The 13,226-nt window shown below is 36.0% G+C and overlaps 1 protein-coding gene across 2 annotated transcripts; it reads left to right on the top strand.

The window, feature by feature from the left end:
• The first annotated feature begins 1,995 nt into the window (after positions 1–1,995).
• On the top strand, positions 1,996–11,276 carry LOC18423018 (serine/threonine-protein kinase VIK). 2 transcript variants are annotated; one of them, XR_016058980.1, is made up of 12 exons: positions 1,996–2,403; positions 3,099–3,320; positions 4,199–4,273; positions 4,607–4,684; positions 5,773–5,867; positions 7,077–7,197; positions 7,343–7,422; positions 8,124–8,186; positions 8,932–9,130; positions 9,232–9,317; positions 9,490–9,608; positions 10,524–11,276. XR_016058980.1 is itself a non-coding variant. In XM_020669199.2 (12 exons), exons 1-12 carry the CDS (start codon positions 2,374–2,376, stop codon positions 10,672–10,674), a joined length of 1,236 nt encoding a protein of 411 aa, XP_020524858.1. In that variant the 5' UTR covers positions 1,996–2,373; the 3' UTR covers positions 10,675–11,276. The 2 variants fall into 2 exon arrangements, 1 of the variants encoding a protein (XP_020524858.1); XM_020669199.2 differs by having other exon boundaries at positions 8,932–9,047.
• The last annotated feature ends 1,950 nt before the right edge of the window (positions 11,277–13,226 follow it).

Here is a 13,226-nt window from a genome sequence, read left to right as displayed (position 1 = left end):
AATTCATATCAAATAATCCATTTTCAAAGTTCAAAATCCATTTTTTGTGATTCATTTGACTGAGATTATAGAATGTGATTTTGACGAAGACGGCATTTATATAGAAAATGCCTCATATCCTGGAAATCTCAATCCATTCCAAGGACAGGTTGCTAAAAGAATGAAGAATTTTATCATCCCAGGATCACAAAAGGGTGTGAGGACCCAAAAGGGGTCCTTGTCCTTTAACATTTTTGGAGAGCCCATTGATCATGCCTTTGGAGAGAGAAAAATGTCTTAAGTTACCCATTAATTAAAGGTATTCAGTACTAGGGGTGGCAATGGGCCCAGATCCGACCCGGTACCAAGGGGGTAGACTTGATCCGGTCTGGGTCCAAATCTTGGACCCGAAAACTATTTTAGTTCGGGTAATATTTTTCAGGTCCCAATATATATAATATATTTAAATATAGTTAATTAAATAGATATTTTAATTTTTGGGTCGGGTCCGGATCCAGATCTGGGTCCGACACTATATTTTTTGATCCAGGTCCAATGAATTCAAGTCCGAGTCCCATATCATTTTTTCGGGTTTGGGTCCCAGACCTGTTGCCACCCCTAATTTTCACTCTTAAACATGGTTATCAACATCAGAACGCATCACCCGGTTTACTTGGTCAGACAATTAGTAGGTGCTTTGGACGGTCCAATCACATGTAAAAGATATAGCTTAGTTAAAAACTTATCAAAAGTAATATTTGACTACTTTTTTTTTGTAGTTTGCTTGTTTTGACTTGTCTTACTGGTTAAACAAAATTGACCATCTTTTTTCATAAAATATTATATATTTTAAAACTTGTATTCATATTTTTATTTAATTTTTTAAATATTGACCAACCTATTTGAGAGGTGGTGGAACTTAATTTTGATCGAAGTATCCAAAGGCAGTCGAACCGCTTTTGATTGGAGTAGACCTTAACCGTCTAGTAGTAGTCCTTATTACTCTTAAAGAGAAAAATGAAAATCATGTTTAAAATATCAATTGAGCTACCACGAGAGCATGTAATATACATAAACTCCCTCACCCAAATAACCTACTTAGAAGGATACTTAAATCTAAAAGTTTGGAATCCATCTAAAAATCACTAGATGATCATTTTTAAAAAGAGATACTTTGAATTTTAAGTTTTTAGACGCTTAGATCTCACTGTTAAAAAATTAGATGGTCTCTATTCAATCTTTAGACATTATTTTTTTCTAAGTGTAGAGAGATTGCTATTTGGAAACATTCTTTAGTGAAGTTAGTCTAAGAGTTGGAAAGGTTTAACTCCAAAATTTGGGGTCCCCACGATTACTCTTAGATTGGGTTTTACCTGAGAAAATAAAGAGAAAGTATGTCCATGATGGAGCATGAAATCTTTTGGCTTTACATTCAGGAAAAATACATGCGTTATTTTGGCAATTCCAAGCCGTATTATACTCCATCGAGAGTATACTGCCCATTTACACCCTCCAATAATACCTACCTATTAATTTCGGACCCTAAATATTGGAGATGTAGTATTTTCAACTTATAGAGAAAAGAAAAAAAGTTCTTAATTATACCCTTTATACACTTAAAAATAATAATGTCTCAAGATTGAATGGAGATCGTCCAATCTTTAGATGGTGAGATCTAAGTGTTAGAAAAACTCAAATTTTCACTTTCTTTTCTGATCATCTAGTTATTATTATAGGCTTCCAAATTTTTAGACAAAAAAAAAAAAAGATCCTGGCAAAAAAGGTCTTCTTATCGATGGAGTAAATACAAACTATGCTCTCGCGGGAGTATAGAATACCTGCCCCTGGGGCCAAACGAAATAAAATGCCAACCAACTCCGTCCATTCACTTAAGCTAGGATCCCATTGTCATTCCAAAAACCATAGAGGACATTTATGTCATTTTATGTTTCATATGCGTCTGTACGTTCTCTGTCCGTACTCAGAATGGCACGTCAGCTTAAACCATAAAACCCTATTGGACCGAAACATATATAAACACCAAAAGCTAGGTTTCTCAGAAAATGGCAATAAACAAGCCCTAAACCTTAATTTTTACCCCCATTTCCAGTTAATCTTATCCCTTTTTTCCCACCATTTTCGATCAATTCGAGGTCACCTCGTCTTAACAGTCCTTTGATAGGTCCGAAACCTTTATTTGTTCTTACATTGCGACGACAATGGTTGGTTTTCACTGTTATTCAACCAACCCGGTTCTTACACCCGAGTCCTTGTTCTCTATAAATTGTTTTACTGATTGTCGCTTTAGTTTAGCCCTTTTAGGATTTGATTTGGATTTTAGGGTTTCCTCCTGTTATTTCTTTTTTGGCTTGAGCTCAGGAGCTTTAGGAATTCATGGAGGAGTGTCCAACACCATCATTTAAGGTATCAGTTCTAAAGATCTTGGGTTTTCTGGGGTCTTTCCTTGATGATTTGGACTATTGGGTCTTTTTATATATCTTGGGTTAGGTTAATTTGCAATTGTCTGTTGTTCTTGTGGGGTTTGTAATAATCTGGTTCGGCTTGTTATTTGTAGTAATTTGAATTCTGAAGCTTACTATTGCTTCTATGGCAGTTAGTAGACTAAGTTTTCCATAGTTGCTAGTTATTATGAGCGTTATAATTTGGATTGTGTTGTTATTTGTAGAAACTCAGATTAACTTACCCAAAAAAAGAACTCGGATTATGAGTCTATTTCTTCTATGACAGTTAGTGCATTAAAATTTCTATGTTGTTTGTTATTTTGGGGTTAAAATTTGGTTTGTCATTTTATTTGCATGAATTTGGTTTATGAGGCTTATTCTTGCTTCCATGGCAGCTAGTTGGTTGACATTTAGGTTCAGTTTGTTGGTTTCATTGATTAAAATGATCGGGCAAGTCCATCTATGGATCCAAGCTGTTTATCAGATTTCTTTATTTATATGCTCTGAGTAAATGGCTTGCGTTAGTTACAGCAAAGCATTTGACTTGGCTAAGTTATACATTGTCATATTGTGTGAGATATGATGCATATATTATTCACATTTTGAATTCAAGTCACCATAGGAATCATGCACTAACTGCTGGAGGTTCACCCGCAGGGGATTGAATTGGATGGTCCATACCGGCTTCTGCATTGTTCAAGCAGAGGAGATCGGGATGGTGTGATTCAGGAAATAAGGAAAGGCGTATCCCCAAATGTGTCAGATTATGACAAAAGGACTGCTCTTCACTTGGCGGCCTGTGAGGGCTGCACTGATATTGTTGAGTTGCTTCTTGAGAATCAAGCTGATGTCAACTCTATGGATCGTTGGGGTCACACAGTAAGGTCTTTTCCCCTTGAGCTCCATATCTATCATCAATTGATGGTGTTTGTCCATTTATTGCAATGGTTTTCAGCTTTCCATGAACCATACATTGTGACTTTATTGCATATTCGCAACTATAGTACTTTTGCTTGCTTGTATTTACTTAGATCTTTTTGTTACACTACAAAGTACTATTGCATAATATTTATCATTTTATATAGTTAGCAACCCCAACCTTCAAATTACATTGATCTTGTTTTCTTTAATGAATGCGCCCAAGCATGACATCCCCCTTGGTGGCTTCTCAAATCGATTTTGCTCATCTATCTCAACCACCCCCATTTGTTCCTCTAACCCCTCCAACACTTAGAAGCTCCTCCCCCTTTGGTCTAGCTTTCAACCTGCAAATCAGAGCATAGGGCCCACCTCTCCATAAATCCTTTATCTGAACCACTCAAAGAAGTTGGCTTATTCACTGTTGGTACAATAAAACTGTTACCTATGCAAATAAGGTAGTATAATTTTTTTTTTGTAGAGGAAGCTAGTTGATATATCTTGTTTCCCCCTGGAGTTTTAGTTCTTTACAAATGGCTTATGTGTGAAATTCAATCGGAAAAGCCCTTGCATGCCACAGTATATATGTATAAGGACTCAGAACTGCCCTGAAATCTATGTAACCATGCTGAACTTTTTTTATTGGTTTGATATTATGGTGGTTCCTTTATTGTGTTTTTTGAGTTTCTTCATTATGGATGACCTCTTTCCTCATTAGCACTTGATGGCTTCAGTTATTTTAGGGGTGGATGATATTTGAAAGTAAATTGTGCATATAGTTAGACATGAGTATCACTAGTTTCAGTTTCAGGATATTAATTTGATGTATAAAATTTCAGCCTTTAACAGATGCTTACAGCTCTGGTCATGAGGAGATCTGCAGGTTATTGGAGGGAAGAGGTGGAATTGATCCAGTAAGTGATAGTTTACTTTTGTAGATTGATCCAGTAATTGAATATTTTTGTGCAAGGGGTAAAGAATGTGGATATATTATTAATGGGCTTGGCTGTTTTAGTTTGCGCTTTCTCTTTTCTGTTCTTTTAGTTATCAAGAAAATTTAGGTCTCACTAAATAAATTTCCTTTAATTGCTAGGGTGATTGTAAGAACTGTACTTTCATGGAGCATATAAGGCTCACATTGTTCTAGAATATGGCCTGGGATCTCACTTCTACGTGTAGGAGATGCTACTCTTTCAATATTACATAGATTCTTCATCCATTTATCTTATTCCTAGTTTCTTGCCTAGGTGAGACTTGATTCTGCACCATGTTGTGAGATTGATCAAAGTGAGGTGGACATGTATGGTAAACAGCTTATTGGAGAGGTAATTATCTGTTTAGCCAAACTCCTTAGGGGAGCTGGCACTTTAAGAAAGTTATCACCACATCCTGTTCTTTATATTTTGTGGTTGAAAATGCACTATTTTCATGCTCTCTATTTTCTTTGCCTTTGTGCTTAAGAACGCAGTTGTGTTGAATCCATCATTACTTATGTGTTTTCTTAGTGCTGTCATTTACATAAGCTTCTTGGAGGGTAAAGTTTGGGTGTACTTTATGAAGCATATAGATAAAAACCAATGTAATTAAGACCAGATCAGACCATCCGTTTTGGACCGGGAATTGGTGAACCAGTGCCCCAAATGGTTAGTTTGGGGGTCTCGAACCGATGGGAGCACATTTCAAAAGCCAATCAAAACCGGTTTGAACTGGATGGTTTTGATTGATCAACCTAGTGTGAACCACCTAACTCAAATCTTTTTTGACCGGTTTTGACCAAATATTTTTAATTTTTATATATATTTTTTGTTTATATTTTCAGACCCGTTTGATAGGTGAACTGACCTGTCTGACTAGTTCAGACTGGATTGGTGCCCTCACAGGCTTGATGGCCAGTTTGGTCCTAATAACACTGGATAAATTGTGAATGAAAGATTTAATTTGTTCTTGAAAAATATATTTCTCTAGCTATAGAATGTATGCGACATTTGAGTTTTCCTGTAGATGTTTCTTTTTGAAGATTTTATAACTTCCCTTATTATCACTACTATTATTACTATTACTAGTACTATTAATATTGTTGCTAATGTCATCATCATCATTATCATCATCATCATCATTATTATTAAGGATGATATTTCTATAATTTTATGCTTAACTATGAGCTCCAAATCTCTTATAGCCACCCATGAAGGGAGGCCCATTCAAATTTATTATCTTCTCTGAAGTAACTACCACCCATATAGGTCTTGCATTGATTTCTGGTTCAAACGTGTTTTTGAAACCCATCACAATAAAACAAACTGTTGCACTTTTCCTCTTCTATTAGGTCTAGCCCGTTGAGTTTAGTGCTTTCCTCGTCTTTTTTTTGTTGTCTATGCAGTTAAGATTATGGTTAATTTTGTAAATTCAACAGGGTTCTTTTGGAGAAGTTTATTTAGTGAAGTGGCGAGGTACGGAAGTGGCTGCAAAGACTATTCGTTCTTCCATTGCATCAAATCCACGGGTCAAGTGAGTAGAATCATATGTTTTTTTTGAAACTAAGTAGAATCATATTTTAAGCATGTATATTCATTCTCAATTCTATTCATTAATCCCATGAGAAATGCCTTACTTGTATTGGACTATGAAGTTATATTGTTGTTTTGATATTCTGGTAGAGAAGCTGCAGTTAAGTACTTTTTCTCTTGTTGGTTGGTTGTTTAGAGGGCATGCTGAATCATTGAACCTGTTACAACAGAATACTGGATTTTCCATTTTCCATCAACCCAAAAATATTCAACCATAGTGCAATAACTAGAATTGAGAACATGCAAGGAGAAAACCTTTACATCTTGTTCAATGTCTTTTCCTTTATCCATGTTTTATTGTAATTTGGGCACATGCTGAGGCTTGAAGTCAAATGCTATGTGGGTATCGACAATACGACAGAATTCACATGTAATTGAATTGTTGCATACTTATTCTCAAGAATCTTTAAGGCACCAATATGCCAATTCTAAGTGTAATTTTTTCTTATGAAGATTTTTTAGTGGCTGTATAATTCAAAAAATAGTATGTATGATACACGATAGAGCAAAAGGGAAACTTGTGCACCAAAAGACAATTATGTCATGAATTATCGAAAAGAAAAAAGGCATATAAAATGCAGCCTAACACTGTGTCCAAGATATTCAGACCATTTCGGCCTACCTTAGTAGTATGAGTACTTAATATAATATAATGATAAAATAAAAACAAGTCAGTGCTTGTGGCTGCTTGGTTTTTACATGTCAGTAGAAGATTGTCTCAGCAACAACTTCTAATTTTGTTGAAGTACAGCCCAAGTCTAGTTGCCTGTCTATTAGTTCATTTGAATATTTTCTTTGTCCAGCAATTCTTCTGTGCAACAGCTATTTTTCTGTGCAAAAAATGTTAAATGGTTGGGGATGTTTTTTGATATAGAAAGATTTAGGGAAGGAAATATTTTCCATAGATTAAATTATGTTTTGTTTCAAGTGTTTAAATGAAAACTGCAAGATATCTAATCACCCTAACATTATTTGGAACAATGCTATCTGAAACCTTTCTCAGAAGGTAATTGCATCAGAAAGCAAATTGTTGAGTCTTGGGTTTTGGAGTCACCCCATGTACTGGAAGATCATGAATTATATTTATACATTGACATTTTTTTACAATGCATTGTGCAAAGTATAAGTAATCCACGGTATTGTTATTCAGTTATACCTTCAGGAAGGAATTTTCCCTGTGGGCTAAGTTGCGTCACCCCAACATAGTACAGTTTCTTGGTGTTCTAAAGCACACTGAACGCCTAACCTTCCTCACTGAATATCTCCAAAATGTAAGTTTCTCAACTTTGCTTTCTTTCAAAAATCTGTTATTGGATCCGGTATAGAATTATGGTTACATGGATGCTAGTTAAAAGGATAATATTTATCTGTAAACATGCACATATTCTGATTAGTATTGTTGTCCTTGGTTAATAGGGAAGTTTATATGACATCCTAAAGAAGAAAGGGAGACTTGATCCTCGTACAGCTGTATCATATGCTTTAGATATTGCCAGGTATGCGCCTTATTTTTTGTTTAGTCTTTCATGAATAATTATTGGACTGGTCAATCTGTTGCTCTTAGAATTTCTTAAAATAGTAAGGCTTAGGAGTTTTATCTGGGATATATCTGCACTACTGCTGGGAAACCGGCCACATCTTTGCCACTATTTCCACTGGCAGGCTGCATTAATGTTTTGACCCTAGAGGTTGAGGATTAGTCAATATCATCAAATGCATTTTCCTTGGGCAAGGGAGCTATGATTGCCTAAGGCTTTTCAGGCTAGGAGATTGCCTAGGTTTAAAATTGAGAATAACTGAGAGTTCACCCACAACCGAGAGTATTATTTATTTATTTGCTCTTCACTCTTATTGATAATAGGTTTGTATACAATTAAAGTGCATTTCTTGGTACAGGTCAGTCACACCACCCCCAGACATCAGTTGTTACCAAGAGCGCTTATTGTATGCATTGCCTGTATAATATTTGAGTCTCGTAGAAACTTAAAGCATCATGATTTATTGCTATGTTATTGCAACAACTCATAGTGCCGTATCATAAACTTGTCGATTCCTTAAATGATTAACAATTTAAATAAGTAATATATCTCGGGAACTGTAGAAAGGCGTATTGCGTGAAGGAAAAATATTCTGTATATGTTTCTTGATCATGGTGTTTGCACTTGTAACTCGGCATCCATTTCATGTGGATTTACAGAGGCATGAATTATCTCCACGAACATAAGCCGTACCCTATAATACATCGTGATCTGACTCCGAGGTAATGGACAATGATTCCTACCCTTGCTGCTGCTCCTCATGTCTCAATTAATTGTCCATAGTTATTATAATACAGATGGATACCCTTTCTTTCTCTCTCTCTTTCTCTCTCTCTCTCTCTATTTATATATATATATATATATATATATATATATATATATATATATGGGGTCACTGCTGTACGCCCATACGCGAATGGCCCAGATCGAATCTGGGCCATTTTGTGGCCGATTTGATGCTCACGGATGTCCGATAGTGTTTAAATTTTAAATTTTTTTTCTACAAATCCAAATTACTTGAAATTTTAGGCATGTGTTCTTCTCATCAAGGCGCACCTAATAAAATATATAAAAAATAATTCGTAAAAAAAACAATTGACCAAAATACCCTTCGAAAATTTTCGGGGGTATTTTGGTCAATTTATTTCATGTAAATTTTTTTTTGATATTTTTCGTAGATTTTCCTTATTTTTGAAGAACACACGCCTAAAATTTCAAGTGATTTGGATTTGTAGAAAAAAAACTAAAATTCAAATACTATCGGACATCCGTGATCTTCAGATCGGCCCAGATTCAATCTGGACCGTGGGTGTTTACTGTAGCAGTACGCACCTGGGCGCACAGGATCTTTTCCCTTTATATATATATTAGCCTACCCCAAATCATTGGGATAAGGCTTGGATGAGGTTGTTATCATATTGCCTCTCACCTGCCTCTCTCTATCTCTCTATCTCTCTCTCCCTGCAGGAATGTCTTGCTAGATGATTCAGGACACCTTAAGGTTACAGATTTTGGTCTAAGCAAGATAGCCCAAGAAAAGCGTTCGCTTGGCTCATACAAGATGACAGGAGGGACTGGGTCATGTGAGGTCTTCCATCAATTCAAAATGTGTTTTGATTTAACTGAAAGTGTTTTTTTACTCAATTGTTATGTTCCCTTTTCTAATGTAAGTTCTATTTCACCAATCAATTATTAGTGACATTGCTATGTCAGTTTGACCTGTTTACTTTTGCATCTTCCTGTGTCTTACCTGACCTATTTTTGCAGATCGTTATATGGCACCTGAAGTTTATCGCCGGGAATCATATGGAAAAAGTGTTGATGTCTTCTCCTTTGCCTTAATTCTACATGAGGTACTCTATAGATCTCAAAAATACAAAGAAGTTCAACACATGCAAGTGATCCTGAGACAACTGCAGTTTGCGGCCATGAGAGCATTCTTGACGCTGTCAGATCCACACGTTTTTAATAAATGACCACTTTCTTCTTCTAGAACTACATGTTTGATGTGGTTTGTTTATGCAGTTGTTTCAAGGGGGGCCCTCAAACATGTCTGAACCACCAGAGGCAATTGCAGATAAGCGAGCATATGAGCATTCACGACCATCTCTCTCAGCGCTCTTCTACCCAGAAGACATTAAGTCGTAAGTATTCCTTGTTTATGAACCTTAAACTTGAAATGTATGGTGTCAACTCTATCCCTAATTTTGGCATACACTCAAGCATGTGCCCATACGCGACTGCATTTGCATTGTATGGATGCATGTGGTCATTCATACACTTGTGATTACATTCACATAATATAGATTGATTCATGTGGGGATGCATGTTTGAATTCATGCATATGTTATGCATGTGCCATGGAGGACTGTGATCCATGCTCAATACAAATAGGCTTGCTATCCGCATGTGACTGCATCTGCATGATGTTGATGCATGAGCTCATGCATGTGTATGGGATTGCTCGCAAACAGGATACATACATGTGCTCATAAACATGGCAATGCATGAATGTGGTATAGATACAGAGTGTTAGATACATACATATAATCATATTGTATATCATGTGTTTTTATCTCTGCCATGCACATACTATATATCATGTGGACATGCACCTACTTTACATTTTATTTTTTGTAATTTTAAGAAGCGTGAATAAATTTTTTGTTATTGATTGAGAAAGAAAAGAAAGGCAAGCACTTGCATGTGAGTTTGTGTGTTTGTGCTCATAATACTTTGAGCATGAGTCCTATTCACATGCATAGATGCACAAGCCCCATATATCCATTGATACATGGCATAAGCATGCCCTGCTATTCCATACATGTTGTGGATACTGATGGATTGTCCAGATCTCATGGCCACACAAAGTGCAAGGTCAAATTGGATTGCATACTATGGGCTGTCAGCCTTGAATAAACTCCCAAATACCAATTAACATATGTCATTAAATGCAAGCCAGAAAAATGGCAAAACCTCCAATTCCACCTGATACTGTTATGATTATGATGGCTCTTTTTTTTTTTGGGGGTGACGAATTTGCTCTTGCATCCAACCAGGCTTTTAAGGCAATGTTGGCATAAGAACCCCAATCTGCGGCCCTCCTTTGAGACTATCATCACCCAGTTGGAGGCAATTCAAGACTGTCAAAAAAGAAAGGCTAAAGCCATGGGCAAGTGTGCATCAGCATCATGTTGTGTTATATTATAGTCCTCTGGACTTTCTATTAAAAGTTGTGGTTAGGTTCTTTTTGGCTGTGTTGCCTCTAGTAGATGGAAACAAGGAGCCGGGAAAAAAAAAACCGATAAGAAAGAGTAGATCAGCCTGGTTTGGCTATGGTGCAAACTACAAAGGTTGATTGTTTCGCCTCCCTCTTGTAGACATGGCATCTTATGACTAAGCCAAAGCTTGAGGGACAGGATATGATGATGATTGGGTTTGATAAGAAGCCTGAAAGGGACATTGTTCCAGAACCAGTTTGTGGTCGTTTTGGCCAATTTGTATGTATTTGGAGCATCAATGGCATTTTGGCCACCTTAAGTGGGGCTACTAATATTTTTCGAGAGTGACCGAACCATGTTTGGGTTAATACTTGTTTCCTTTTTCACATGGAAAGGAATTGGGGTTGCAAAACTTGGGAGTGATACATTGTCCCAAGTTCTGATTATTAATATTATATTGGTGGATTGGTTGGAATTCCATCCTTAATTCATAGTTTTTTATTTTCTTCTTTTTTGAAATGAGGAAAACATACTATGTTCCACATTACCATAGAAAATTTGTATGGTTATGTATTGTATTACCTTCCGAAATATGGATGGTTGTGATGAGGGTCTGGAAACCATGAATTTTGTCAATTCATTTTTTGGTGGGACTGTTCATCCTTTGATTGGATGGTGATGACACCTACGACCATATAATGTCATCATAGTATGCTTTCCCTTGAAATGGATGGTTAGGAATAACAAGATTATGCCTTGCTGTCCAAAAAAAAGTGCCCCACCTTTGAGAACCTTGCTTCCGGCAACCAAAATTTTTCATTCTTTTTCCTTTGTTTTTGGGTGAATAAGTGGAGATGATGTGGCCCGACCCGTAAAGGGGTACAACACAAGGACTTCCCAGGAGGCCACTCATCCTAGTACTACTTGTGCCGAGGCCGACTTAACTTTGGAGTTTTGAAGTATAGATTTTTCATTGTTACTTCATCATAACTCCTTCATGGGGTCAGAGGGAGATCAACCCTATTAAAAAGAAATAAGTAGTAACAATTGATTCGATAAAACCAACCATAGAAAAAAAACGATCACTGGATTTAAAGCGGAAGCTGGTATGCTAGAGTTTATAATAATTTGAAGGAAGAAAATAACAGAGCTCAAATGGTTGAGTTCGAGTTTATAATAATTTGAAGGAAGAAAATAACAGAGCTCGAATGGTTGAGTTCATTGCCAGCACTGTTTTGCTTTTCAGTTTATCTAAATGAATCTGTACTACATATTTGGAATGAAACTCAACCAGATGAACACAGAAGAATCACATCCAAATCAAAAGAACAAAATGAGTATCATCCTTGCATAATTATAGGGGGGAAATGAACAAGAGCATATTACCGAAAAGTCAAAAATAACTTCAAATAAAGCAAATAAAGCTATACTTTAGAGTAAGGAACTAACCCAAAAGATTCACATCATGTAATTATAGGCCAATGAAGAAACAACAAAAATTGGGGGTGAAAGAAAGAGATTATCTACAAAGAAAACATTTATCGCTTGTACAAGGAGGTCACAATCATTCTTGGCCCTTAAATTTCAAAATGGGTGGTCGTCAGAATGTCATTGAATAGACAAAGGGCCAAAAATTTTTTCTCAAATTTTGTGATTTACTCTAAACCATCTAATTTGACGTCTATGAGTGGGAATAGTTGTGACTTCATTGTACAAAAGATAAATGGTCTTTTATAGACAATCCCTATAAGAAATGGTGAACAAATGCAAGATTTAGCATAATAAGGGGAGAAATGGAGGGTCACTCATCAAAAGGACATGCAAAGGAGAGAAGGGAGTGCGGTCACAATGCAGCTAGGGCCAGGAGTAACTATAATTTTTTCAAAAAAGTTAAAACATAAAAAGTTTTAAAAACTTATAATTAGGCTTTTCTAAACTAACTATGCTTTTGTGGGTTTTATATTGCAAAAAGTTTAGTATACCTCATATATCTTCTAGAAGAAAATGTTCCAATGGAAAACCCCTAATTGATTATATTCACTTCGACGATGTGTGGATATGAAGAAAGAAAAAGAAGTGTGTGGTTTATATAAGGTTGAGGTCTTAAACAATCAAAGTAAGGCGCACCTTGAAATAGTATCAAAAGATGTTATTTTAGCACTGAATGTCTTTGTGATGGCCTGAAATTTTATTTTCATCTTTAATTATAAAATTTGAAGCTTAAACAATAGCGTAGATCGAGTAGATTTGTGAACACTTCGTAAACTTGAAAATTAACAGTCCAGATAATGCATTACAAGATGAACCATTTCCAAGAGTTGAAAATCCATTTTTTCTTATGTACATACATCTTGAGATCGAGATGATTGATTTTAAGGATTTTTTGGATCAAAACAACCTAGTGAATTTGTGAGGTGCACCTTAATTTGATTGTTCTGGACTTCACCCTACATAAAGTTTTTTCAAAAAAGTATTTCTAGGTAAAAAAAATAGTCAATCTTACAACAAGTTATTTGGACAGTCTATTTTCAAGATTTTCAA

Source organism: Amborella trichopoda, chromosome 7 (genome assembly GCF_054954075.1).
Source record: "Amborella trichopoda isolate Santa Cruz 75 chromosome 7, AtrichopodaSantaCruz75HAP2 v2.0, whole genome shotgun sequence".
NCBI classification, from domain to species: domain Eukaryota; kingdom Viridiplantae; phylum Streptophyta; class Magnoliopsida; order Amborellales; family Amborellaceae; genus Amborella; species Amborella trichopoda.
Note: the sequence above shows the minus strand (reverse complement) of the source record. Positions and strands in the feature narration are given on the sequence as shown.